This window comes from Haemaphysalis longicornis, unplaced genomic scaffold (genome assembly GCF_048455015.1).
Source record: "Haemaphysalis longicornis isolate Haplotype H1 unplaced genomic scaffold, Haemaphysalis longicornis Haplotype H1 scaffold_3, whole genome shotgun sequence".
NCBI classification, from domain to species: Eukaryota; Metazoa; Arthropoda; class Arachnida; order Ixodida; family Ixodidae; genus Haemaphysalis; species Haemaphysalis longicornis.
The window spans coordinates 34283792-34310017 of NW_027526335.1; the positions used below are offsets into that span (position 1 = coordinate 34283792).

The 26226-nt window shown below is 52.5% G+C and overlaps 1 protein-coding gene across 1 annotated transcript in view; it reads right to left on the reverse strand.

Annotated features, from left to right (window-relative positions):
• The window catches only part of LOC144174241 (ankyrin repeat and BTB/POZ domain-containing protein 2), a 117949-nt gene that overhangs the window by 15723 nt on the left and 76000 nt on the right, over window positions 1-26226 (reverse strand). Inside the window, exons 2-7 of the mRNA XM_077702809.1 lie at window positions 25001-25280; window positions 18754-19128; window positions 17865-18068; window positions 17194-17435; window positions 16211-16661; window positions 15566-15987 (exon numbers count right to left, since the gene is read on the reverse strand). Of these exons, the coding sequence (XP_077558935.1) occupies window positions 15566-15987; window positions 16211-16661; window positions 17194-17435; window positions 17865-18068; window positions 18754-19128; window positions 25001-25149 (1843 nt within the window). The 5' untranslated portion in view covers window positions 25150-25280. The remainder of the gene's footprint in view (window positions 1-15565; window positions 15988-16210; window positions 16662-17193; window positions 17436-17864; window positions 18069-18753; window positions 19129-25000; window positions 25281-26226) is intronic.

The window sequence follows — 26226 nt, forward strand, 5'->3', positions numbered from 1 at the left end:
GCCGGACGCTAGCAGGTGGTCGAAGCTGGAGAGCGTGCCTAAGTGTGGGGGAGGGGAGCACCTTTTCTCGTCCTACGCCTGCAAAAAACCGGAGGAGTTCGCCTGTAACAGCTCCGCAGTAAAAATGCGACCGCAAAGAAAAGTCATGTGTGTTTAGCGACAACGCGGTACACTTCACAAGTGCCCCCAAGTTTAAAATAAAGCGCAGATCGGCGTCCGCAAGTGCCCAAATCAGATATGAGACGTGCAAAGCTGTTTCACCACAGCGTTCTGCCGCCGCGTGAGGAAGTGTGCGGCGGCTCTTCCGCTCACCGTGCAAAGCCTACGAAGCGTTGACTGGATACAGGAGGCGATGCTGGAGGAAAGGCGAAGACGCGCTCGTTAGAATGAGAAAGGGCGACGACGAATAAAACACTTGAGGCTAGGATGCCACGGCGATTATATACACCCAGGAGTGTTCCCCCGCGACAAAGGTGCAGCCGCTTATTACTATGAAACACAATGAAGTCACCTCCACCATTAATAAAACTCTATGACCATTACCATGGCCACTGGAAAAAAAGCGCTTCGGCGCAGGGTACCGCTGTTTTGTGATACAGCATCAACGGCGACGAGGTAAACACTGTGGGTTCTTTGTGAGGTGAACGTTATCGCCCAGAAGCTCGTCAGCTTCAAGGGTGCAAACTGCTCATCCAGCATCCTCGTCATTCGCGATGTACCGCCGGTAAGAAAGGCCTTGCCGCTCTTTGGACCCCTGCGCCTGACGGCACCGGTAAGCTATCGATGCCTATAGTTCATACCACAAGCTGCATGCAGCACTGTGGAGGCTACATTGTTGTCAGTAGAGCGCCCACTGAGGGCGCCTAAGTCACCACGAAGATATCTTTGTGCAAGAGATAAATGATATTGCAACGTCCGCCCAGAGTAACTTAAAATGGGGATAACATCAATCATGAGAGTCCCGAAAAAGGTGTTCATCTGGGATGAAGCCACACAGCGTGGATTCGCTTCAGTCAAAGCAGTGTAACTTGCATTTTTAATACAGAATTGCTGGTGGTCATGAGTACAGACATGCTGACATGGGGCTCGTCAGAGCTGTGCAGCAGCACCAGGCTGGCTGGGCATCCAGGAACAAAGGAAAAGCTGAGAGAAGTTCTGGTGGCCAAGAATGGATGATATAGAGGTGGAACGTCATTTGCCAAGCAGCTGACAAGTTGGTGAAACTGGCTAATGCACCCATGCCGCCTGGAGAGTTCCCATCCATGGCAAAGGCTGGCTATGAACGCCAACCCGAAGTTCATAGCTCTTGTTTGACTTCACCAGTACAGTAACATCTGAAGTAGTCATTGACAATTTCAACCATGAAGGCTACATTAAGGAACAAGAACATATTTTAAATGTCAAGTTTTAAAAAATTCACGGAAGGAGAGGTATTACCCCCAGGCTGTATTACCCCCAGGCCAATGGTGGAGGCGTTTAATAGAAGCCTGAAGGGCCTCAGTCTTGGAGGGCTGATGCATCCACGGTTGACTATCAAAGGGCATTAGGCATGTACTAAGCAACCTTGCATTCCACTACTGTAGTCTCCCTGGTTGTGCTACTTCATTGCCGAGAGCCCAGGACTTGCCTCACATTGTGGGCATGCCGTCCAAGAAGTTCTTCCCACTGCCTTGCCCTGCTATGCGCCAAATGAGTACTCGTGTTTGGGCAAAGCACAAAAGGCCGCGGCAAAGGTTCCAGAATTCCAAACAGGAGATTACGTAGAAGTTTGTATTCCAGCAAGCCAGGTATAACAGCTTTGCTCCAAGTCCTTGCAAATCATGAAGCTGCAATGTCCAAGCTCTCTTCACTCGGAGGAATGGGCAGACATGAAATGCAGCTGAGTGGGTGACTGCTCCAAAGGAGTGTTGCAACAGGAGCAATCAGCTGTAGTCATGCGTCCTGCCAGCTGGGAGGACCCATGCACAGGTGGTGTGAGCAGCTTGCAAAGCGACGGCAACGCCTCTGGGATCACCGCATAGTGCTCCACATTTACTTCAACTCCCTGTCAATGACAGCCCTACAGAAGTGAGATCAAGAGAATCAACAACTGGGGACCAACAGGTTCTGTAACGTTTTGGAAACTTCTATTCGTGACCTCACTTTTTAGAGTGGGGTGGTGTGGAGTTTTTATGGGCAGGGGTTCCTGGTTGCGTGTTGGTAGCTTCTTAATCTGAGCTTTTGTACAAACAACCCTGTGCACACTAACCGGGGGTATGAGTTTTTAACTGCAAATAAACTGCTTTTTTGTGCACTGTTACATGAGCGTGCGGCGGTTCTCCACCTGTTGCCTTCTCTTGTGCCATTTTTAATTGATTGTAGGGTTTAACGCGCCGACGCAACGCAGGCAATGAGTTGCGCCATAGTGGAGGGCTCCGCGTTAATTTTGACCACCTGGGGATCTTTTACATGCGCAGAAATCTCGCACACACGGGCGTCTTTGCTTTTTACCTCCATCAGAAAAGCGGCCGCCGCGGCCGAAATCAAACCCGCGTCCTCGTGCTCAGCAGCACAACACTGTGGCAGGTCTTGTGCCATTTTCGCATTTCCGTAAGATACGACAATAATCACCATAGTGCAGGGTTGCCAGGTCATTAGATGGAAAAGTTGCCATTAAATTCTCGAAAGTAGCCAAAAAAGTCGCCACTTAAAAAGTGAATGTTTGAACAGGAGACAGAAAAGTAGCCATTTTCAGCAAGGCGATACTAGTTTATAAGTCTTTTGATTACCTTCACAGAAAATATGTAGAAATTACGAGAACTAGAAAATCGTACAACAATTTTGATTAGTGTGCTGTGGTGCGATAAAGCAACAGCGATTGAATACTGTCTACAAATATGGTTAAAATATGCAAGTTTAGGTAAAGCATTTAAAGGATAGAAGGAATTAAATTTCGTGTTCGCTGCACACCTTTTTACTACTTTCGTTGTCTCTTTACATTCCTGTGCCTATTATACATTTTCATACACACTTCGCCCCACTCTGCATGAAATCTAAAGCTCTCGTAAACTACTTAAGCATTATACTTTAACCAACGGCGTTGCTTGAAGTCTTTGACGCTATTCATACGACATCAGATTCCGGATATTAAAAACAGCAAGCCAATTTCGATTTGTGCCCGTAAGTTGTGCTGTACGGTAATGTATTTGAGTGACTGATTTGTATATACTATTCCGGATTGCCATTCTCTGCCTGAAAGTTTGTTCTGTTCAGTTTGTCTCGACAGCTGAGCGCACTGAAAGGTCATATAAAACACTTTATGTGGAAAGTGTGGCGTCGGAAGGGCCCGGAAATATATGAATTCACCAATGCTCAAAGGACCCAGAAAGTATGCAAGTCGCCACACTGAAATTTCCGTCGGAGACTTCGATAAAGTTCACTTCTCTCTCTCTCTCTCCGTCGCCAGTTTGGTGAAAAATCGCCAGACCTGGCAACCATGCCCTAGTGAAACATTCCATATATACGAAACTATGGGAATACAGAATTCATACAGAGTATGATGCACCCGCCGGCTGTAGCTAACGAAATAATCTTTCCAAAAAGCACGAATCAAATGATTTGTCAGAACAGAAACCTTTGACACAATTTTTGTGCTTTCTGTCTTAATTAGAGCGCGGAATACTGCACCATATGTTTTTCGTATATTCCGTATATACGGAATTCATAAGAACCATGATTTGGCCTTTCTGGCAATCATACAGAGATAAAACTGGCATTAAAAATTTTTTAACGTATTACTGTACCCTCTTATGTGTTGTGGACATACATTCCTGTTTTCATTCCAGCGGTTTGTCAGCAAAGGTAAAAAAATTCATATTCCCATAATTTCAACGTTTCAGGAGGGCCCAATTCAAAATTCCGTACGTCTAGATTCAGGCGTTGTAACGACCTCGTTAATGGGGCAACCACATGCAGCGACAAGCTACGCGAAAAACGTAACTTAATGGATACAACAAACAAATAATATGAACAAGAAGCGAAAGAAATTAATCCACGGCCGCCTATGCCCTCGTCGCTCGCTTGTGGGCTGTTTCTGGCCGGCCAAAAGCGAGCGACGGCCCGTCGCTGCCGCTGCTCCTGGCGGCCTGTGTAAAAAATTTTCGCTTGGCGCTGCCGCCCACACCACGTGTTTAGTGCACCCATTGAGACGTTCCTCGCGTCGCCGTCACTGCACGTGGTTATCCCTTAACAGGCGCGTGCATAATTTAGGGCGCTTTAAGTTTCCTAACACGCTCCAAAATTCGCGTACAGGCCAGAATACGACGGAATCCGCTCGTCGGAAAATCTTCCGCGGCAGGACGCCGTATGTTCGTGGGGATGATCTACATGGAGCGAAGACACGGCGCCCGCCACCACGTCGCCGCTGGGTTTCTCTCAGTGCGGCTGACTGAACCTCCATGTCCACAATCAACAGGGGCCACCTGGGATCCGCTGTCTTCGCCACCTCGGATCCGCTGTCAGCGTGGGGACCGGCCGGAACGGCCTGTAAAAACCGGCTAAACTTGGCTTCACCCCTTAGCACCTAGCCTAGCACATCGCAAAGCCTAGCGAAACAGGAAGAAGCAAGTTCGACCCCCCGCTACGCTGTTTTTCCAGCATTGCAACACGAGAGCAAGCTGCGTCAATTTTTAGCTCGAGTAGACGCGGCGAGCCAAGCGCAGGGTGTCGAACCGGTATTTTTTCGTGTTCGGTTCGGGTTCGGGTTCAAGCCTTTCGGGTTCGGTTCGGGTTCTGTTCCGGAGCACCATTCCGTTCCGGTTCGAACCGGTTCAAACGGGTTCGGGAAAAAAAGGCATGAGTTTTTTTGCTTTTTTTTGTGCGCTCGGTTTTCCTTTCTCTGTGACGTCGGTATAAAAATGGAGTCACGATGTAGGTTTGTTAGTGGAAATGTTTTGTTTTGGCCAACTTAAAGGGACCCTAAACACTTTTGTCAACTTTTTTTCTAAATCTTGAATGCTTGCAGAACGTAGACAACCATCACATCCTGTACTTATGTTACGGGGTCGCGAAGTACCTCAGCCAAAAATTACTGCTCTATACCAATCAGAGAACTTGGAAACTTGCTCAAAATATTTATCACTTCTTCCCAGTCTCAGCATTCTTAGACCACTGGAATTACGTCATTACAGGGGTGTAGCGGCTATTTGCCGGCTTTCCCTAAATTACAGCAAAGAACGCACTTGATAGACAATTTAAAAGAAGGTTGCAAAATCAAAGCAGAAACGAAGGCGTATCCACTGCGACGTGCAAATCACGCAGTGCTGCCCCATGCTGGCAATGGCTATAGATTTCTCAGTGCTTCCAGAAGTGACGTAAAAAGTGAAAACGTTCATAGCAAGCGTTGAAGAGTCCTTTAACTGTACAATCCACTGCAAATTGTTTTCTATGATAGGTCATCGATTACAACACTAACTGAAACGAAATAAAGGGTTCGTTGGGACACTTAAGGCTGCATATGTGTGTGCAGGTGAAATCAGTAGTCTTTATGGCCGCAGGTCTATTTTTATTTATTTGGTTTCACTTATTAGTAGAACTTATTTTAACTTTATTCTTGGCTCAGAAACCCGCAGTTTCATATCCAGTAGTTTTCTTGAGGAAACAAAAAAAATGGCTGACAACTACGATACTCGCTAATCCGAAATTTGAGTGCGGCGCGAACTGCAGGTTCCTTGGCGGCGGCGCATAGCTGCTGCGTCTCAGCAAGCCTATCGCGTCATCAGCGAACGCACGACTGCGCACGCTATACTCTGTCGTTATCTCGTTGTGCGTCGCCACCGGTGAGCATGTCCCTTCCCCTCACACTTTCGCCGTACTTTCATCCTCCGCTTTAATGCTTATACTGCCTTCGGTGGCCTTTTCGTTCTCTCGGTTACAACGAGGGCGACGCTAAGGGACTACGCGAAACCACAGGAGCGGGCGCTTAAAAGCTGCGCTCTAAAATGTGGCTCTACTTAGCCGTCGCTGTACCGCCTTGGGATCCACTCCCCTCGCCGACGAGTGACGGGCCGCACCTCGTTTCCAAATGATGTATCCTTGCCTCAGTCTTCTGGAAGGCAAGCTTGTAGCCTCCTGATCAGTTGGCAGCGCCCCGGTGCCTCCTCCCTCTCCTCCCCATCTTCCTTGGTGTGGCATTCTCGCCAGAACCTTCTGGCAATGTACAGCCTCCCTGCAGGATGTCCATTGCCCGTCCGTACAACATCGTTTTTTTTTTTTTTGGTACCGTCGAGGGTCTCTGTGGAGCGGCTGCGCCCTTCCACCCCCCCACCCCCACCCCACTAGCCGGCGGGCCGCCCCTCGTCTCCAAATCCCCCAACCTCGCCGGAATCTTCTGGCTGGCTGGCAGGCAGGCAGACAGGTAGTTTACTGGCAAGCGGGAATCCTCTTTTTGGGGCAGGAAACTTATCTGGGTAGCAGAGAGGCTGTGCGCCCGCTGTCTATTTTGCTAACATTAGATGTCGACGCATGCACGCGTGCACGCGCACGTATTTTCGCACGGCGAGGGAAAAATTTCACATTTAAAATTAATTGGTTGGTCTGTTACACTGTTTACTTACCCACAGTTTCAATGGCGTTTTAGCTTTAACACGAGATCATTAGCAATGCTAGAAGTCGAAAAATGTCCCGCGTCGGCATCAGCCTCCACTGTAAACCATTGCAGGTGGCGTTGAAAGGGATGCCATTCTACACACGTTCCATCTGCTAACACGCTGGTTAGAAGGAAGGATAAAGGCTCACTGACCAGCGATTACAACTTGCTAATGACACTTCAGCCACAGGTGGCAGCGATTGGGTTCTAGGAAAGATAGTAACTTAATGAGGTCGCAAGCAGTGGTAATGGTCGCTTGTAGAGAGAGAGAGAGAATGAACAATAATTAAATCGAGGAAAAGTTTCAGAGAGGCGTCCTCATTCAAGGACGCCTTGATCTCGGGCCGAGTCGACAGCACTTTTGATCAGGCGCAGCTGATCTTCGAGGCCTGAGCTGGCCAAGGGTCTCTCCCAAACCTCCGTAGAAAGGTGGAGGTTTTAAAGGTGCTGGGGGGGGGGGGGTTCTAGGGTAGATTTGTTGCAGCCGCCCACTTGGTGTCTCAGGGTCCGAGGCACTCGACACAGCTTGGGACCCTGAGACCGCGATTTTCCTCGGCCGCCATTTTCCCATAGGCGAAAACCGTTTTTACTTATTTTCGCAATAAGCAGGCAAGTGCCGTCGTTGTTCCCGGTGCCAAACAAAATAGATCACAAAATGGGACCTTTGTGTGAAGTTCGAGCGCGAACCGAGCAGCAATTCGCCGACGAAATTTTTTTGAACTTTCCAATTATCGTCGTAACACCCTGCATATTTGTTTTGAAAACCCTTAGATGAGTATAAAATATGCGTTAGGTAATTATTTACTAACTTCAGTTCGAGATGTCACTCTTACACTAGAAACAATGTAACAGCGCAAAACGTGCTTAAAGAAAGGCATTTTATAGCATTCAGGTGGTCGTCACACAAATTTCCGGCTATTTTCTGTGAAACTAAATTTTCTGATTGGTCGAGAAGGAGACTGCCGCAATATTTACAAATACCAAGGACCACAAAGGGATCGTGGTTGGTACGACCCTCTAGTCCACCTTAACCGACCCTCTAATTCCTCTAATCCAAATTAATCAACACACAAATCCCACTAATTCTCACTAGCTCATCCACTCATCTCACAAATCCACTCCAGTCTACCTGGTAATCCGCATTATTCGACTTTTTTCATGATACCCTTAACTTTAGGTAGAGCAGACTCAAGATAATACAGAAATTCGGTCGCATCTACTTTGAAAGTGGAAATTAAAAAGCCCTCCAATTTTTTTTTTTTTGAGTTCTCATGCTCTCGGAGAGTAGAAGGTACACAACGGCACTGTACAAGAAAAGGTACCGATGACTAAAGAACTGGGAGTGTTTGTCTCACCGCTGTTTTTATAAAATTGCCTATTCAAACTAGAATGAATGGAAGATATTGATTTATTGTTGATAATATTCCTGAATGCCTTCACAGCGGGGCAGGAATGCACTCAAATTAACAACACATTAACAAGTTTACACAATATTAAACGCCATGCCGATAGAAATCATGAGGAACAATCCATGATGTGCTCCTTCGGAATATACGTTCTAGCTTAACTTTTTCTGAATGAAAAACCAAACTTAGGGTGATAAGCAGTATCTAAAGCAAACTGATAGCATATACGGTCAACTTTACATTAAATGAGACTAATAATAAGCAGAGAACCTGGCGGGTTATTGTGCCACTGCAGACTATGCAAAATATTTTGTTGTGCTGTCGGGCGAGTGGTAAAAATATCTTCAAACACAAGGTGGCACCATAATCGAAAACTAGAAATTACAGTTTTGACGCCCCGGAACCGGTTCGGAACGGTTCCTTCAATTCGTTCCGGTTCGGGTTCAGTTCCAAAATGGCAGAAAAAATACGGTTCCGGTTCGAACAGCTCCGGTTCCGGGTGAAAATTCGGGTTCGGTTCCGGTTTTCGGTTCGGTTCCGGTTCCGGTTCCGGTTCGACCCCCTGGCCAAGCGTACGTTTATCCAACTCCTTTACTTTCAAAGGCGTCGAAAGCGGCCAGCGGTCTGTACACGCCATGGAGGGGAAATGGGTTCCTTCGGTTCGCCGCTTCGCCGCCGCGCGAACTTTTCTGGCGGCGACGTTCCCCTACACTGCAGTAGGACCGTAAAAACTCATGCCAAAGGGAGAATTCGAGTATAGCGATTTCGTTGTAGCGAGGGTTTGCAGTACTTCCCTTCAGTGCGCCTGAGAGGTTGTTTCCCAGCAGGCCGCCCCCAGCTGTCATCATGACTGCAGGTGGTTTTCAACGAAGCGCGCAGCTGCAGTTGAAAGAAATGGACGCAGTTCGCCGACTCGGCACCCCACGCAAATTTTACTCGTCTGCACGCGGAAGGAGCCCGACGAGAGGGTAATCGCTGGCCAGGGCGACATCTCGACCGGCGAATGTAATCGCGCGCTCGTAGTAATTCTCTGTTCGACATGAACGACCAATGAAGTCTCCCCGCGCGGGAAACGCTATTCGCATCGAAAATCGAGACGGCGCTTTCAGTCCGAAGCAGCGCACTTTTTCTCGCGGAGAGCGCGCGCTGATAAGGCAGACGCGCACCGCGACGCGAAAATACAAATCGCCCAGCGTGTACGCATGTTCACGCTCGGAGGGTATCGGGCCATGGGAGAGTTCCGAAAACGAAGCGCTTCTTCAGTGCCGAAACCAGTTCGATCACATCCAGAAAAGGGCGCGCGCGCGCAGCGTGTTCGGGCGACAGCCGAACGCTCGCGGGGCTGAGATAATGTATCAAAGCCAGATAAACGACTAACGAGGATCGGCTAGAGGTAAACAAAATACAAGAACAACACCTGTACATAGGCACTGGGCGTTTCATGCAAGAAATGCGGCGAAGAGAGTGGCCGTCCGATCTCCGCGTTGGCCGTGAAGATTACTGGAGCATGCAGTCGGCGGTGCGGGGACTTCGGTCGTAAACATCGGCGCTCGCACAGAAGAGGCCAGCCTAGAGAACGTATACAATCTGCGGCGCGGATTTAGACTTGCTTTTCTTTCCGTTCATCCGAGAGGGAACTGCATACGACCACCGCACTCGTGTTGCCGGCGGTCGACCCTGCGTATCGGAAGGTGAGGGCAGCGGGCGTGTCAGAAGGGCGACGACGAAACCGAGTTCGTCGATCTTTTTCGTTTATTTTTCGCTTAGCTATCACCGACGGTACGTGCCGTGAGTGGAAACGTCAACTAAAAAAGCTGCGGCGCAGGATACGAAAGGCGTCGTCCGAGCGCGTTCCCCGCGTATAAACAAAACAAAAAAAGAAAAAGAAAGACTTGGTAATTAATCCAAGAGGACGACATGAGTAACGACGCGATCGACGAAGGCGGCGAGCTTCTACACCGCGAAGAGATACACTGAATCTGCTAGCGGGACGCTGACTTCAATCCCGCTGCATGCATGCGGCGTTCACCGCACGCGCGATGCGACGAATACTGAGAGGCCTCGGGGGCACAGCCGTGAACACCACTGTCCGTTATGTCCCAGAGATTTTCCATGCGGTTTTAAAGTTTTCTATTTGAAAATCATTGCAAAGTGCTGTAGAAAAGGTCTTCTGTCAGCTGAGGCGACAAGTTGATGAGAAAAAAGTTGCAGGTGACATCTAGCGCGATAGTAACCTCATTGTTTCGGTCTAATCTAAGGAACAAAAGAGTCGACAGCCCCCAGTATAAATAACGTGTAAACTTGGTCGCTGTTTTTCGTAATTGCTCGTCTAACTTACTATTAGCAGTGAATGAAGCTACTGCCGTAAACAGGCAGAGGAGAAAACGTAAGGAAGTACGCGTGTGTTCGGAAACGGGAACATGCCCCGGCTTGCGTTCAGGACAAGTAACACTTGTTTTTTTATCACTTCAGAAGAAATAGTTCCGAAACAGGCACACGTATCATTCATCGGACTGGGCCAACTCACTCGTACGCCGATGGCATTCTAGTCCCCGTTACGTTACTTCCCCCCCTCCCCCCCCCCCCCCCCACACCTTCCCCCCAACCTTCAACCCCCCCCCCCCCCGTCGCACTTCTTTTTTTACTGGCCCGTAGGTACGAAGAAGATGTGACCTCCAGGGAAAGAAAGAGATAAATTTTTACGAGTGCAGCGGTTTAAACTCGAGGCACTAAGCAAATCCGTCCACCTCCAGCTCCTCCCCCCGAGCTGTGTGCGGCGAAGTCTGGTCGCGCCTGCGATCCGTGCCGGACGATGCTGGCGCCGCCGGGGTGATGCATCTCGGACGGAGGCGCAAATTACAGTGATTCGTGCACTTCCGCAGCAGCGAGACCCCTGCTTGGCGCTCAGCTCTTACGCTTGGCGCCAGCCAGGGCGACGTCCGCGCACGCGCTACGCGGCTATCGCCCGCAGCGTCGCGTTGGCGCGTCACGGCGCACGCTCCCCCTAGGGGGAGGGGAGTGGTGGGGGGGGGGGGGGGGGGACGCTCCTTCGCCTAGCCGTGCGTGTCACTGGCTTCTGTAGTGACGGTGTCGCAAGCGGCAATCCGGCCGAACATCTCCCTGTTCTGTGTGCCCACCGCGCCCGCGTCCGAGCACAACCCTAAAAAGGGTGTCGAGATGGCAAGGCGACCTTACAGCCGGGCGTAGTGTTTTAGACCTAGCTCAAGTGTTGAGCTGCTACCCGCAGCGACGGAAGACGCCCCGGGAGCTTTAAGGCACATTCCCACTTGCGGCTCGGGCACGTCGCGCGATCAGGCGGTGTTCACACTCGCGACGAGCGATGATGCGACTGCGTTTAGCGGAGCTGTTACCCTACCTGCTCAACTTCCTCTGTGCTTCCACCATTTGCACTCAAATGGTGTCTTCGGACTGATGAGTCGCATGCTGTTCGTTGATTCGTACACGTGCGCATTCGCTGAAGCCACTGACCAAAAAACCGAAGAGCACGGGAAGTCGCTTGCTGGCCCGATGTTGTTGTTTCGGGCCCGGCCAGGGCCCGGCGGCGGTTCGCCACCGTTTGCAATGCCGGGTATAAAGGCACATTCCCACTGGCGATTTGTCTCGTCGCGCGACGGCGCGAGTCGCGCGATGAGGCCTTGAGGTGGTGTTCGCACTTGCGATGAGCGATGATGCGACTGCGTTCAGCGCAGCTGCTTCCCGACTTGTACATACGACCTCGTTGGTGCGTCAACCATTCGAAGTCAAAGAATACGCGACAAAAGCAGGTAGAAATCAAACTAAAACACATGCTACTAACCTGGAGCAATGCCGAAAGCATTTGCGGGTTGCGGGAGGAGCAGAAAATAACAAACTCACGAAGGCTCTTTTCAACATATTATTGCACGAAGAAATGCACACGCTTGCTTTCACGCCACAACACCCGCATCACGGCCCACAAATGTCGCTTCTTTTCACAGGCGCAACGTTCTGACGCCTCCGAACTCTACGCGTGTTTACCAGTCGCCGATAGACGAAGAGGCTGCAAGCACTGCAAGTCAACCTACCGTCTCGCTGTCCACCTAGCTCTATTTACAATCCATACACGCTTCTCCACACTGATGAGTTTCACGCTATTCGTTGATTAGTGCACGCGTACGCTGAAGCCACTGACCAAAGAACCGATGCACACGGGAAGTTGCTTGCCGGCCCGACCCGGGCGGGTACAACGATAGCGGGCCAAGCGCCTGGCCGAGCGAGCCAGCGGCGGTGGCGGCGCTCGCCCGCCCGCCCGCAGCGTTTGCATACCGGATGTAAAGAAACGTTTCGTTTCCGGCTACGTCAGCCTACTCCGCGGCCATGATTGGCTTACCGGTTTTGCGGGGCCGTCGCGCGACGAGGGAATTCGGACCTAGAGCGATCTGCTCCGCCGTCGCAAAACTCCGAAAAGCGACGGCCGGCTCGTCGCTTTGCGACGTCGCTTTTCGTCGCGCGACGAGGCGCATCGCCAGTGGGAATGTGCCTTTAAACATTTCGTTTCGGGCAGCCGACTACGTCAGCCCACTTTGCGGCCATGATTGGCTATCCGGTTTTGCGATGCCGTCGCGCGACGAGCGGTCGGCTCCGCCGTCGCAAAGCGACGGCCGGCTCATCGCTTTGCGACGTCGCGCGTTGTGCCGAGTCGCAAGTGGGAATGTGCCCTTACGGGCCCATACCCTTATATATACGGTCCGTTCACGGCTGCAGACGCCTGCATATTTTCCTCCATTGTGCGCACGTTTTGACCGCATAGTGCACAGTGTGACTTGCAGGCACCTCATTGAACCACTTATGAAATGAAAAAGAAAAAAAATGGCGCATCTTGCACTGTAGTGCAAGACTGGAGAAACAGCGTCGACACAGCTTCTTCCGGTTTTGCTAAGTTTTGTTAGCTTTCACGATGCCTTTGCTAGGCGAACTCTTGAGGGGTGAGGCCAAGTTCAGCCGGATTTTACAAGGCCGTTGCGGTCAGTCCCCAACACTGTTAGCGGATCCCGGGTGGGGGGAGCAGTCGACCTTCTTTTATGCCACGCGTTACCGAGTAGAGTTGAGCCCGGCTGCGAGGCTAGCTTTCGACACTGCTGGAAGCTGAGCCCGACACAACTTGAGACCTGCTGGGAGGCTAGCGCGTGCCCTCAGCTCTTGGTTGACGCGCGCTGCTCGCACTTTCTCTACTCGCCAGGAGGCACCGCGTGCGTCTATCTCTCTCCTTTTTTTATGTTTTTTTTTGCTGACACCACTAGACCGAGTACAAGCTTAAACAGCTCTGCTGTTAATATTTTGCTTTCACTAACTTCTTGTTAGAGAAGAAGCGGGCGCAACGGGCCGATATCCGTGTTCGCAGGCAACTGCGCTGCACCGTAGGCATTACGCGCGTCGTGCCGCTTTCTTTCGCAAAGGCGGCTATATTCTCCCGTGCGGATGAGTTCTCAAGGGCAAGACAGCATCACAACAAGATGTCACCAGTGTCACTGCGATAATTCGTATCTGCTGACGCCACGGCCGAAAATAGGGTGAAAAACGGCAGCATCTCCACTCCGTGTATGATGGTGAGGGTGCGGAGTACGGGGACTCGAAATGACATCCAAGTTGCGTCCCGAGTGACATCCGATTTGCGTCCCGAACATTACTCGGTTTGAGCCGTGAGTTGCACCTTGATTATTCCCTAAATGAAACTGCAACTCACGGCTCAAATCGAATTTAGCTTCATTTTCGCTTGATGGTGGTGTGCGCACGGACCGTTACAGGCGAGGGAGTATGCCGTTGGACTCTAGGGTCGTAGCCGAATGGCTAAGACGACTGACACGAACTCTGTCTGGTGTACCAGACAGGCTCGAATCCTGCCGGTGCCTGTGTGATTTTTTTGCGACTGTAAATGCTATGCGCACGGACGCGGACGGACACTGTGCAGTCCTAAGGTACTCCGCACCTAAAACGGCGCAGGCGCCGGACGCCGGCCCCAGTTTTCTAATCTGCGAGATGCGAACGCATGCGCAGAGTCGCAGACACGGCGGTCACTGTCATGGCGGTTTTCAGTGTTGCCAAGACAAGAAATCGCCCGCTAAACTTTTATAACCTCGACACGGAGGTTAAGGAGAGCAGCGCAAGCCTATCGGGCTGTGGTTACTTATGTGACCACGGTGACCACGTGGAAGGTACGGAATTACGACGTTACAAATTGCAGTTCGTTGCACTTGTGATCGGAGGCGGCTCCAGACTGACCTCTTGGGTGGACGGGGACGGATACCTTGAAGCCTTGCCAGGAGGGGGAGCATGAACAAGGTTTAATAGTGCTACAAGGTCATCGACGTGGGACTAAAGTGATCGCCCCGCCTCCCCCCCAAACCCCCCCCCCCAACCCTCTCCGTAAAACCCTCCCCCTTGGATACACCACATCCTCTACGTAATTTAGTTTTAAGACTCGGTAAAGCACATATCTTTAAAATAGTCCCCCCCCCCCACCCCCCCCCAAAAAAAAAACTCCGGTAATTAGTTTTAAAAAATTCGAATACTCCTTTTACACAAGTTTTTCTCTGAGAGCCGTGATGCCGCGAAAGAGACGGCATCACGTCATTAGTTCTAAACAGCCATCGCAAATTATCTAGGGTAAATAATGGGATGGAAGTCGTCGCTGCTACTGGGCCTTCTCAGCACTTAACAGCCAACATTAGAACGCATCGCAAGCACGCGTAATGCTGGCTGCGGAAGGGTGCCAGCACAAAAAATATTACGGGGGCTGCAACTTTCTATGAATGTGAAGGCGAAAGCCCGGTTGCACCGCCTGCTGATCTGTCGTTGAACTCTCCGTTGAACTTCCGCGTTGCTCTCGTCAGGGCGCTGCCGCAGCTTCATCCGCGACCTCTTCCGCCGTGGCGCACATTCTTGGCCTTCCCGCCCGTGGCAGGGAGGGCCTGGTGGCTCGTCACCCACAGCGACGTGGAATGAAGCTCTGAGCGCATACGCGACAACGTGCACAAGGTGCGTTTTACGGGCGCCGCCGCTGGCATTTCCATCTTCCCCAGCACCGATTCCCCGTTTTGCCGCAAGGCCCCTACGCACTACGGCTCACACTTCCCTCCTTCTCCCCAGCGCTGCTGTTCCCCTTTTGCCCTTCCCTCGTGCCGCCGTTGTCCTTTCCCCAACTCTCCCACAGCCCTCCCGCACAGCTGTTTCCCTTTCCCGGCGCACGCACCTCCCAACGCGACCTTGAAACATAGATGTCTAGCGCTTTCGCTTTAATACTGCGGTCGCATCAGAATATGCCGGGTGGTGGCGTCTTTCAGCCTCCTCCTGACCCCAGTCACGGGCGGAGGTGCGTGGGCGCTCCGAATGAGCCCGAATGGCCAGTTTCTGCGCCATCGCACGCCAACCCCGTTGCGGGCTTCGTCTGGCCCAGCCTCAGGAACTTCCAACCGGCTCTCACTTTGTTCCCGTGGCAGATCAGCTGGGCAAGCACAAGAGGCGAGACGAGCCCCGAGGGCCTCCATTAATTGCCTACCCGTGGCCGTCCTGCCGGCGTTGAGGTGCGCGAAGGGCTGGAAGAGTCCCCAGAGCTCGCCGCTGCCGGCGATGGCCGCCTCGAGCGCGGCCGCCGTGAGCGTGGCGCCGGGCTCGAGGCAGCGCAGCACCAGCTCCTCGAGCAGGTTCTCGGCGGCCGCGGTCAGGTACAGGGCGCCGTACTCGTGCACGCAGGGCGCCAGCCGCGCGTCGCACGCCCAGCGCTGGAAGCGGCCCACGGGAAGCTGGAGGCCCGCGCGCGCGCTCTTGCCCAGCCGCAGCTGGTCGCTCGACGACGAGGTGTACATGGCGGCGGCCCGGTGGCACGCGCTCACGCAGCTCTCGGCCAGCGCCGGCGACAGCACCACGCACAGGGCGCCGCTCACCTGCCGCTTGCCGCACACGCCCAGCGGACGGGACAGCCTGCGGCGAGGCCAAGGGGCGGAAGAAGAGGGGCTCAGACGTGCAGGGCGCTGCCAGTGGCTACTGGAGGAAACGAGCCACTCCTTAAAAGCGCCAGTTTTGTCACTTTTGTGTAGAGTTTGAAGACGCTCGCAACCAGCACAAGCTGCGCGGGAATTGTGCAACGGGTCATCACATAAGCCTCTGCCGAGGCGCGCCGACAGATAGGCTCCTTTTTCCGTACCTCTGGGCCTCCCTGGCGACGCGCACCAGGGGCCTCTGGAGGAGGAAGGAGAGGCGCGGCACCACCTCCATGGAAATCTTGCGCCGCTGGTCCCGCAGCCGGCCGCTCTGCAGCACCCGCAGCACGTCGTGGTTAGTCCACGGCGCGCGCTGCATCTCCACTAGGCGCGCCTGCAGGTTGTCCACCCAGACGAACTCCTCGGCGCTCGTGATGTTCGTGGCGATCGTCTCGAGGCTCGAGTGCCGCATCAGGCGCCGGACGCCCGTGCCGCCGCCGGGCTCGGCGTCCGAAGAGTACGTCGAGGTCGAGTAGCCGCCGCCGCCGCTGCAGCTCCCCTGCTGCGTGCGGGCGGCCAGCTGCTCGACCGCCAGCCGGATGTCGTCCAGGTTCGCCGAGGAGGCGTCGTGCAGCTCGTAGCCGCCCCCGCTACTGCTCCGGTAGCCCCGGCGTCCTGCGAGAGAGCGTGCATTCGGGGTCCAGGAACGGCGACCAACTCTTTGTCGCCCGTGTTCGGACCACACGGCGCGACTCAACGTACTCGGATGAACTAAGGCGGTGCCACAAGACAAGTTCTTTTCGCATGACATGCGGGGAAGTGAGTTGCAGTCTTCCATAAATACATATAGGCAAAATGGGTCAGCAGCGATTTCGCTTGATCGCATGCCTTCGTTGTACTTCCTACACGGATACAAACTAAATAAGGTCTAAAGGTCTAACGGGTGTTTTCCCCGTCTTTTCGACAACAACATTGCACTTAGGACAGATTTACTTTAGAGCATTAAACATGGTATGGAACAAATTCGTTTTGGAAACTTGTACGCAACTAGACGCGGCGCATATTTGTACACGCCGTTCCTCGTGTTTGCTATACATTTTCGTTAAACGAGGCGTCTGCGAACATTTAGTGAAACGTTGCAGAGGAGACGGGGCGGAGGGGGTGCTGTATCGGCGGGCGGTTGCAAACGCCGAAACGTCGTGCTTACCATGCGACGAAGACGAGGACGAGGGCTGAGACCGGCGGCAGAGACGGGAGGCAGATATCGAGCTGGTGGGTACCCGGTCGTCTTCAGGCACGGCCTTGAGGTGTCCAGGCACGTTGTGCAGGGACTTGGTCAACGGCGTGGCCGAAGGCGTTCCCCGCGCGAAGTCCAGGTACGTCGGCGGGGACGTCGAACTCGCGTACGAGGACTGGCCACCGTCGCTCATGCTGGCGTGCCCCGACGATCTGGCGGAGGAAGCATATGTTAAGCTGAGGAGGCTAGACTCCACCATGGCGCCACACAGCTTTGCTGTAGCTGTGTTGGCGGGCCTCTCGGTAAGGCAGTGCTGTCCAGAGTTTGACGTATACTTTGTGCGTGCTTTTAGCACCTAGATTAAATTTGCTTGTATAATAAGTAGAGTACTGTGTAGACTACACGCGGTGTCGTTGGGCTGAACACTTAGCTTCCCATTGGGTCATCTGGTCATGTCGGCAGGTATGAAGTATGCCTGAAGGCTCTAGCCACCTCTCACGTCGTTAGGCGACGCAAAACTTCACGCCCTGGCGAGGGCGCGTATTTTGCAATAGACAATATCCAAAAAAGCGAGAGTGAATTTTTATTCTAGCTAGAAGCGCAACAGCAGAAAGAACGCGGTTCTCGGGGGGAGGCCTCACCTGTTCTCGTCGGACGAGGAGCCGCCAGCGTAGAGGTCGTGTCTGCGCATGCCCAGCCTCGGGTCCTCGGGGTTGAGCGGGAAGCTGAGGATGTTCCGGCGCCGTGACTTGAGCCGCGCCAGGGGCTTGCGCCGCGACACCACGGGGTCGCCATCCGACGAGCTCTTGCTCAGGGAGCCGCAGTCCGTGTTCGACGCAGAGTCGCTGCGGCGGAACGTCGTCGTGACACGCGCTGCTCGTAGCCTAAAGTTAAACTCCTCACACATATCTACGCTCACACCTTCATACTCCTCATTCATACTCCTCACACATTCATATGCATTTACGTCTCCTCTGCTGTCCGTTTATTTTTTTCATCTGCCGGCTAAATCAACATTTATCACTCACTGTCAAGTCTGACCAATTACATACGCACCGACCAGTCCGAATGAGGCTAGGAATGCACTAGTCCCTGTGACGAAGCCCTTCTGAGCCAAAGATCCAAAGCGCTTTTGTTTCCTCGGAAGCACAAGGAGGCAGGCTGGTCCTAAAGGCTACAAAAGCCTGACAGAGGCCCCAGCCTCCTTCAGTACAGTTCTGGTAATCGGCAGAAACAAACAAACAAACAAAAACGACGAGAAATCCGTCATGATCATTATCGTTTTCTAGCGACTTATATTACTATTTTTTGCACCTTCTCCTACCCTTGCTCGCCTTTGCCATAACAGCGCCTCCTGTTGAGAACAAAGTCCTCCATTCCATTACATTTTTGTTTGCATGTTGGCGGGCCTTGTTATGCGCACTGAGTGCAGTTGCACCGGTTTCATACTGCGGGTACCGCCGCGCGGCGCCCGGTCCTCGGTTCTCTTCAAACGACTTCGTACGCACAGACAGACAATGGCGCACTCACCGGTAGACGGAGAAGTTCGGGTCCGGCGAAAAGCCCTCGTCGTGAAGCAGCTGGTCGTCCTGCTCGCGCGTCATGGCCGCCTCGGGCAGCGACAGCTTGTTGTGCGCCGGGGACACCCTCGTGGCGGCCGCCGACAGCGCCAGGGAGCCGGGGGAGGCCCTGCTGCCGCCGCCGTTGCCGCCGCACAGCCCCGGAGTCGTCTCGCGAACGGGCGTCGCCCGGTTTGAGCCCGGGGGGCCCGGCGAGGACGCCGAGAGACACGGCCGCGGAGAGGCCTCGTGCGACGAGCGCCCCGACGGGCTCGGCCACAGGTCGCGCACGGAGAGCTTGTTCAGCGAAGGAGCCGAGCCGCCCACCAGGTCTCGGTGCGAGGCCCTGCAGGAAGGCGGTGAGGGGAATTCATCCGGGACATGCCTCGCGGATGTTTCGTACCTCCATTTTTCGTCCCATTTCGCGGATGTTCGTACTTCCATTTTTTTCATAACGTAGCGCGAGAGAAGCGAGATATGCAATCTCCATGCCTGTTATTAGTAGTGCAGTTGATCCGGGATACATCGAACCCGGATATATCGAATTATTGCATATATCGAACAGTCCAAACATCTCCTTTGAAATCAAATGCGAAAGTGTAGCAATTTTGTACGCGTGTGTCGAACTCTCGTTACCGTCGCATTCCATATATCGAACGCCGCGCCACAGGTGCCCCAAATTCCCTTCTCCTGATGTAGTAGTGGGCGATGATGAGGACTTCTCGGGCGTCGTGTCACTTGGTGGCCTTCAACACCTCGACCGGCTCGATCCGCTAGCATGGGGAGAGCCTCATGACAACATAAATGAAGGGTGTGATTAGATGCAGAAGGGGAAGGGGAGGGGAAACCAACAGGAGGTGTTGTGACCGAGCGGCGGCTCTGCTGGCATGGAGACCGGCGCGGCGTGGTGCGTGTTTGTTTTGTTCGCGGCGGCGTTTCTTCGGAACCATGGTCGCGAAAAAACGGAATAATTTGATTTTGCGACGGAGGTGGACATCATTAGACGGGTGGAGGCCAGTGAAAAGAAGTCGTCGATTGGAGAGGCCTTCGAAATTCCTTGCAGTACGACGTTTCGGCACGACACGTGAGCAGCCAGCCTGGCCGTTGTGGAGCGTGTCGTGTGCGTGCTCCTGCAGCTGGTTTAGGAAAGCGGCTTCGTTGCGACTCCACGCACGAGGTGTTCGGACACGGAAGACGACGGCGTTGAGTACCTCGAGAGTGAATTACCGACATGTCAGCATTCTCACGCGCCATTCCGGGTGCCACAACAGCGCGTAAGTTCAAAAGTGTTGACGACGCCGTGAAGGTTGTGGCGGATCGCAACGACGCGGCGATCGTAGCGGGGATCGCCGTAAAGCGCGAGACACATGGACGACTGGTGCATGCGATTCGCATGCGACTGATCCGCCAAAACCGGTCCTAACAATAAGTCGTAACGATCAGTCGCATGCGAATCGCAGAAGAGGGTCTTATTAGCGACGCCGCAGACGTTCCCAATCGCCTAGGGCAACCGAGCTTGCATCAGCATTCAGCGTAACTCGTGGCCGTGGAGGAGCAGTCTACGCCGCCGGACATTCTTATTTGAATGACGTTAGAAAGCTTGAAGACAATTTGGTGAACTTCATGGCGCAGAAGATAAAGAAAGCAAAGGTCTTCGACTTTTTATGTTAAATAAAGTGTGGTGGTCAGCGCGATTTGTTTCATATTTTTCTTGGTTTGAGCAACAAATCGGGAAGCTGCTGCTTGTCGCAATCTCGGAAAGCTCTCAGTGGTGTGCGGAGTTTTGAGATAAGCTTCAGGTGGGAATATTTTATATATCGAATTATCAAAATATATAACTATTTCTTGATCCCCTTCGACTTCGACATATCCGGGATCGGCTGACCTGCTCGCCCGGCGCCACAGCAAAAGTTTCCGAATTCCTACCCGAGTGGAAGGCCCCAGCGACCATAGCGCGATAAAACGCTATCACCCGGCGGCCGCTCAGACTTTGCTGGTGGTTGACCAAACCTCATAGGCCCTTCTATCGCCGGGACGTGCAACGCGCGTCCTGTGCGGTAGACAGTTCGGGAGTCGAGAGGGCTATCCAGGACATCCTGAGGTACGTCGCGTTTTCTTTACCGCCCGGACGCACCTCTGTTGCGCCGACCTCACCTGGGAGAGAAGAGGAGCAAAGCGACCTGACCGACTTACCGATGCCCCTGGATACTCTCTCTTTCGCGCCCGTGCCGGTAAATCTGCGAGCATCTCCGGCTGCCGGGCTCGTGCCTCTTGCTCCTTGTGCCCTGACGCCGTCACATAGGCACCATGAATGGGCTGTGCGTGAGGCTTATAGGCTGTACCTAACACGCGACGCTGGCGCGCTGCATCCAGGATTTTGCCCTCGCTGCTGAGCCTTTGCGGCAACGACAACGCGCTCACTGGCGCATTGCCCTCCTTCGCCCCTTTTCAACTATTAGGGGAGCTGTACCTCTAAACTGGAGGTTGGCGTGGGATATCTCCTCGCACCCTGGGCATGTTCCTTTGTCGCTCCTACTTCACCTGCCCAATAAAGGCGACGATTAGTTGACTCAGTGGTGTTTCAGTCTAGCAAGCGTGCTTAACTGGCTCGAACCCACGGTGGTTACTCGAGGTGTGCGTGTGACGCTGCCTTTTGTAATGCATGCGCTAAACACACTCTCAGCTGCAGAGACCGCAAAGGTCACATTATAGTTCATTGCTGGCTCACTCGTTCCCGCCCGTATCCTCGCCGGTTCGTGCGCATCATTAGTGGCGCACACAATCCTCCGAAGACTCACTGTTCCAGCTGCATGTTCGCACGATAGCTTTTGCCATGTGTAAGTTTCTTATGATACTCGTTTGTTGGTATCGCGCACCCTGGAGTGATGTCGCTTAAACGGACACTCATGAAAGTTCAACTGCCCCGAAGCCCTGTCAGCGTTTATTCTGCGGCGAAAGATGCTTTAATTGCCGAGAAATTAGCACTTGAAAAGCGCATTTCATTCCTCGCGCCATTTCATGACGTTTCGCGTGACGTCAACTGTTGCCGGAAGCAAGTGAGGCAGCGGTGTGGTCTAGCAGGAAAACTAAAACCTACCGAGCGAACCATCGCGGCCGCAGGAGCCACTGGTCGCACACCACACTCGGCGCATACGGCGAAACAACTTGCCCGCCCCACATTTCCATTGCGTGCCACTCTGTCTGTGCGTCAATCTTAGTGTCGTACGGGATATGAGATGGTGGTTAAACAATGTGAATGTGTCATGCGGCCTTTTACTTTACCTACAAAACGTCTAGCGGACAGCGCAACCGCAGCCATAACGATGACAGGGGCGCTCTTTTGATTTTCATTTGATTTTTTTTTTGCCAGGCCGTCACTGTAACGGCCACCCGTTTCAAAGGGAAAGGCACCACTTCATCATTATCATCATCTTCTCGCTATGGATAGTGCGGTTTCAGTCGCTTTGATGCACTCGGCTTAACAACGTGGCGCAATCTGCTAGTTTAACTAGAGTGAACTAGAATTCTAAAATTCTAGAGTGAACTATTCTAGTTCACTCTAGTTTAACTGAAACTGCGTACAACGCCAATTTTTTCCGTCGCGATATGGTAACGCCTATTGCGCCATCTGTTGAATGCTTTGCGAAGCCAGTTGCCTATTGCCAGAAGAGCCCATCTGCCAGAAGAGTGCCTAGAGCTTTTATACGAGCGCCCAAACCACTACTAACAAACCCCTTGGCGTCAGTATGGAAGGAAAAACGTGCACGACAAAAATATCATTTTACCTAAGTAAGCACCGTAATGAAAGCATTGCAGGACACAACGCCCTTAATCAAAAGACCCGGCTTGACGCACATATTTTATTCAACTCCAAGGCAATCAAGAAATGGTTTCGAACAGACACATCGGCACGGCAGGTGCTTTGAGGCCGAAGCGCGAAATTAACAGGCGATCGGTTGCCTCCTGTTCGTCGTAAGGGGATTTACGGTAGCGAACAAGCGTCTTGCGATTTACGGAAGCGAACAAGCCGAGAAGGTTTTGAAAGGAAAACTGGCGCACACTCTATAGATACCCGGTGCGGTGTTGAATCGCATAGGAAGCACAGTTCAAACAGCACGCCGTCGAATTTCATCGCGAAGCGAACGCGACCACAACACATACACAGCTTCGGCTGCCGCCGGCCTGGATGCAAAACTTCGTTCGGGCAGACAGCGCGACGTGAGGGCAGAAAACTTGTTCTATCAGGTGCAAATTACTGTCCACAGAAGAGCGAAGCCGTGGAATGCCGACGCGCTACTTGCCGCCATGATGTAAACAAGGGGATCACAGAGACTTCGCCGAACCGCAAGGACTGTCTCTCTGCTATAAAAAAATTTGCAAATTTTGCAGCAGAGTTTGGCAACAGCTATCACCCAGTAAACAGATTGAAACGCACGGCCGCGCTATCTGCCTGTGATCGCGCTGGCCGAAGTATCTATCCGGGTATGAATACGGTATTGGTTTTGTAGCTGCATGCAATCGTTGCGTCCTGCTCACTCATTCTAATTAGCATTAAGCCACGGTTGAAGTGCTGGTACATTTAGTGCTGATACACGGCAAGAGCACAAGACTAACATGGCGCCCGTTCGCTTCGCACGATTACCACATCTGGGGAGTTATTTGATGGCTTCACAGGCGGCTTCACAGAACTCCATTAGGGAAGTGGAGGTAAATAAGTTCTGCTCATTTTCTTTTCTACTTTTCTTTTCTACTTCTTTTCTATTTTCTACTCATTGGCTACTGGAATAAAAATGCGGTTTATCCACATTTTTACGCCATACCTAGGGAGTCAATATTTTTCTGTAGGAGGTTTCTAGGAAACATCCCTTGTTAGAAACTCCATTTCCGACTAGTTTTCGTTTACAGAGTGTAATAACCATCGTCACCGCCACCAGCACCGCGGCTTAGAAGCTTGCGGATGTCGGCACGGCTTGAATTATTCCTGTGCATTTATAATTGTTTATGACTTATGAAAGTGAACGTGCAAAGAAATATTTTATGTATTTCTTTGGGAGTTTCTGTACGCGCTTCTGGTTCTGTTGTTCGTCACGTGACTCTTGAGTCTTGGAACATCCGCTCAGTCGCTGTTAACGTCATCTCTGCTAGGCAGCTGGTAACTTCATTTTTTGAATATTTACGCGATTATTCTCAAGGTAGTGACACAGAGACTGCTGTATTCGTTTTCTGGGGATGCCAATCTATAGGTCGTATTCACTGGCGAGGCACGCATGCAGGCAACCATGTGGGTGCGCCATCACTGGTTACGTCGGGCTCCGCGGGATGGCGCTACTTGTCCGTGCTAAGCATACGATGTGTGTTGGACGCTCCAAACCCCACCCCACCGAAAGCAAACTAATGCCCCGACTCCAATGTGAGTGCGATTAATAACATCTCTGTTGACACCAGCGTTGAGAATCGCGTTGAAACGGAGCAGACGACGCACGCCGGTGTTTTTTTTTTCTTCTGGGGCGTGCGGGCGGAGTGGCACAAGCCGCGCCATGTCCGTCCATCCTAAACAGCGCTTAACAAAACAACGACGAGGAAGAAGGGACACAAGGGACTCGTCGTTGTTTTGTTAAGCGCTGTTTAGGGTGGACGGATACCAACTAGCCCAGCTGTCGATTCTGTTGCGCCATGTCCGTGGCCGTTTCCAGTGTTGTCAAGCGAAGAAATTGACAGCTAAACATTTCAGTGAATACCACCTATATATTAAGGTCAACTTTGGTTTCATCTTCAGAATTCCTTTAAGAACTGCAATATACGAACAGCCCGAGAATTGATTTGCCCGACTGTATCCGCACTTTGAAGGAATCTCTGGGCTGAAAGATTCTAGGGAATGTTCTGGATTATTCAGGCTTTGTTTAGGCATCGCTTGTCCAGGAACCGATTAAAAATAATAAAAAACTTCAATTCTTGTTTATTTTCTTCCTTCTCACCTATTAGTGTCCACCAAATAAGTGAGAAGGAAGGCAACGGACTTTAAAAGTGAGAGTTAATGATGATTTGCAATGTCTTTCTCATTCTGATTTAGTAACTTTGATGTGTACAGTAAATTAGCAGTTACTTGATGTGTAAAGTAAACCTTATCAGTTACTTGACAGTATAGAAAAACCCGAGAAGTGCAGCGTGATCTGGGTTGTGCGGCGGTATATGCACGCTGTGTGTGCATACATGCATACCTGAGCGAGGCCCCCTCTGCGGGCATCCTGGTGTCGTGCGGGCGGTTGAGGTCGCCTAGGCGCCGCGGCTTGGGCCGTATGATCTCGAGTCCGTGTTGCCGGCACTGGTCGGCGTCCCGGAACTCGGGCACTGCGGGCACCGAGGCCATGGCCCGCGGCTCCGCTGCTGGCGTGCGAGCGGGCCGGGGCCGAGCTCGGGTTGCGCCGCCACGCTGCTGCCGCCTCCCGCCGCCCACGGGCCCTGAGTCGGCTCACCTCTCCTTAGGAGCACCGTCGTCACCTGCGTCACGTGTCGTCGAGGGACCCTCTCATCCACAACCCTGGCACAGGCTGCTCAGGATGCGCCTTTACATGCCCCGTGGGCTGGGCAGCGCACGACACGAAATATGTTTAAAAAAAGACATCCAGAAATAAATACTGCGCCCTTGCGCATATTATTACGCGTAAAATATTACTTACAGCCTGGAAGTGATTCTATCAAAGCCCGCAGATGACAAAAGCACTGGCAGTCGCTAAAAACCAAGGTCTCGTCGCCACCCCCCGTGGCCAATAACCCACTATCCCTCACCCCTCTTTTGACGAAAAATAAGCTTTATCCATCCATACCCGTCGACACCGAGCACAAACTCCACTTCCGTGAGCGCTGGCTACCACCATATTCGTGTGCATGCAGTAGTAGATGAGGTCATTGACCAGTCTGGGATTGCATTCCGCCATGAATTTATGATCCAGGCTTTCTCCGTTGATCTACTTCACCTACGGCGACCGAGGTCTGCGTGGCTGATAAAGGACGGTGCTGAGGAGATCCCTCGCACTTTGCAAAGGACGTGCTGGGCGACACGCAGACGCACGAAAAATCTGATCCCGTAGAGGGCGCGAACTGCCCGTAGCAATACTACCGCGAGTCACAAAGTTTGTGAGGGGGCCTGGTTACGGTAGATCACCGGCGGGAAGCCAGACTGGCCCCTATATACAATTGCGGTTTCGTCGCAGAATATGTCTCCCACAGCAGCTTATATCACAGTATTGAGACTGCGCACCGCCTATATACGGGACGTTATCTGACGTGTGAAAGAGTGTACTGCCACCCCACACAGCTGCAACGACGCCAAAGCACGGGCATAGGTCACTGCCCTCTTGCCTTTCGCGATGCGGGAGACATCACATTCGTTGGTGCAGAAACGCACTGATATTTCAATCTTTGCCATAAGCTCGAGGAGGAAAAA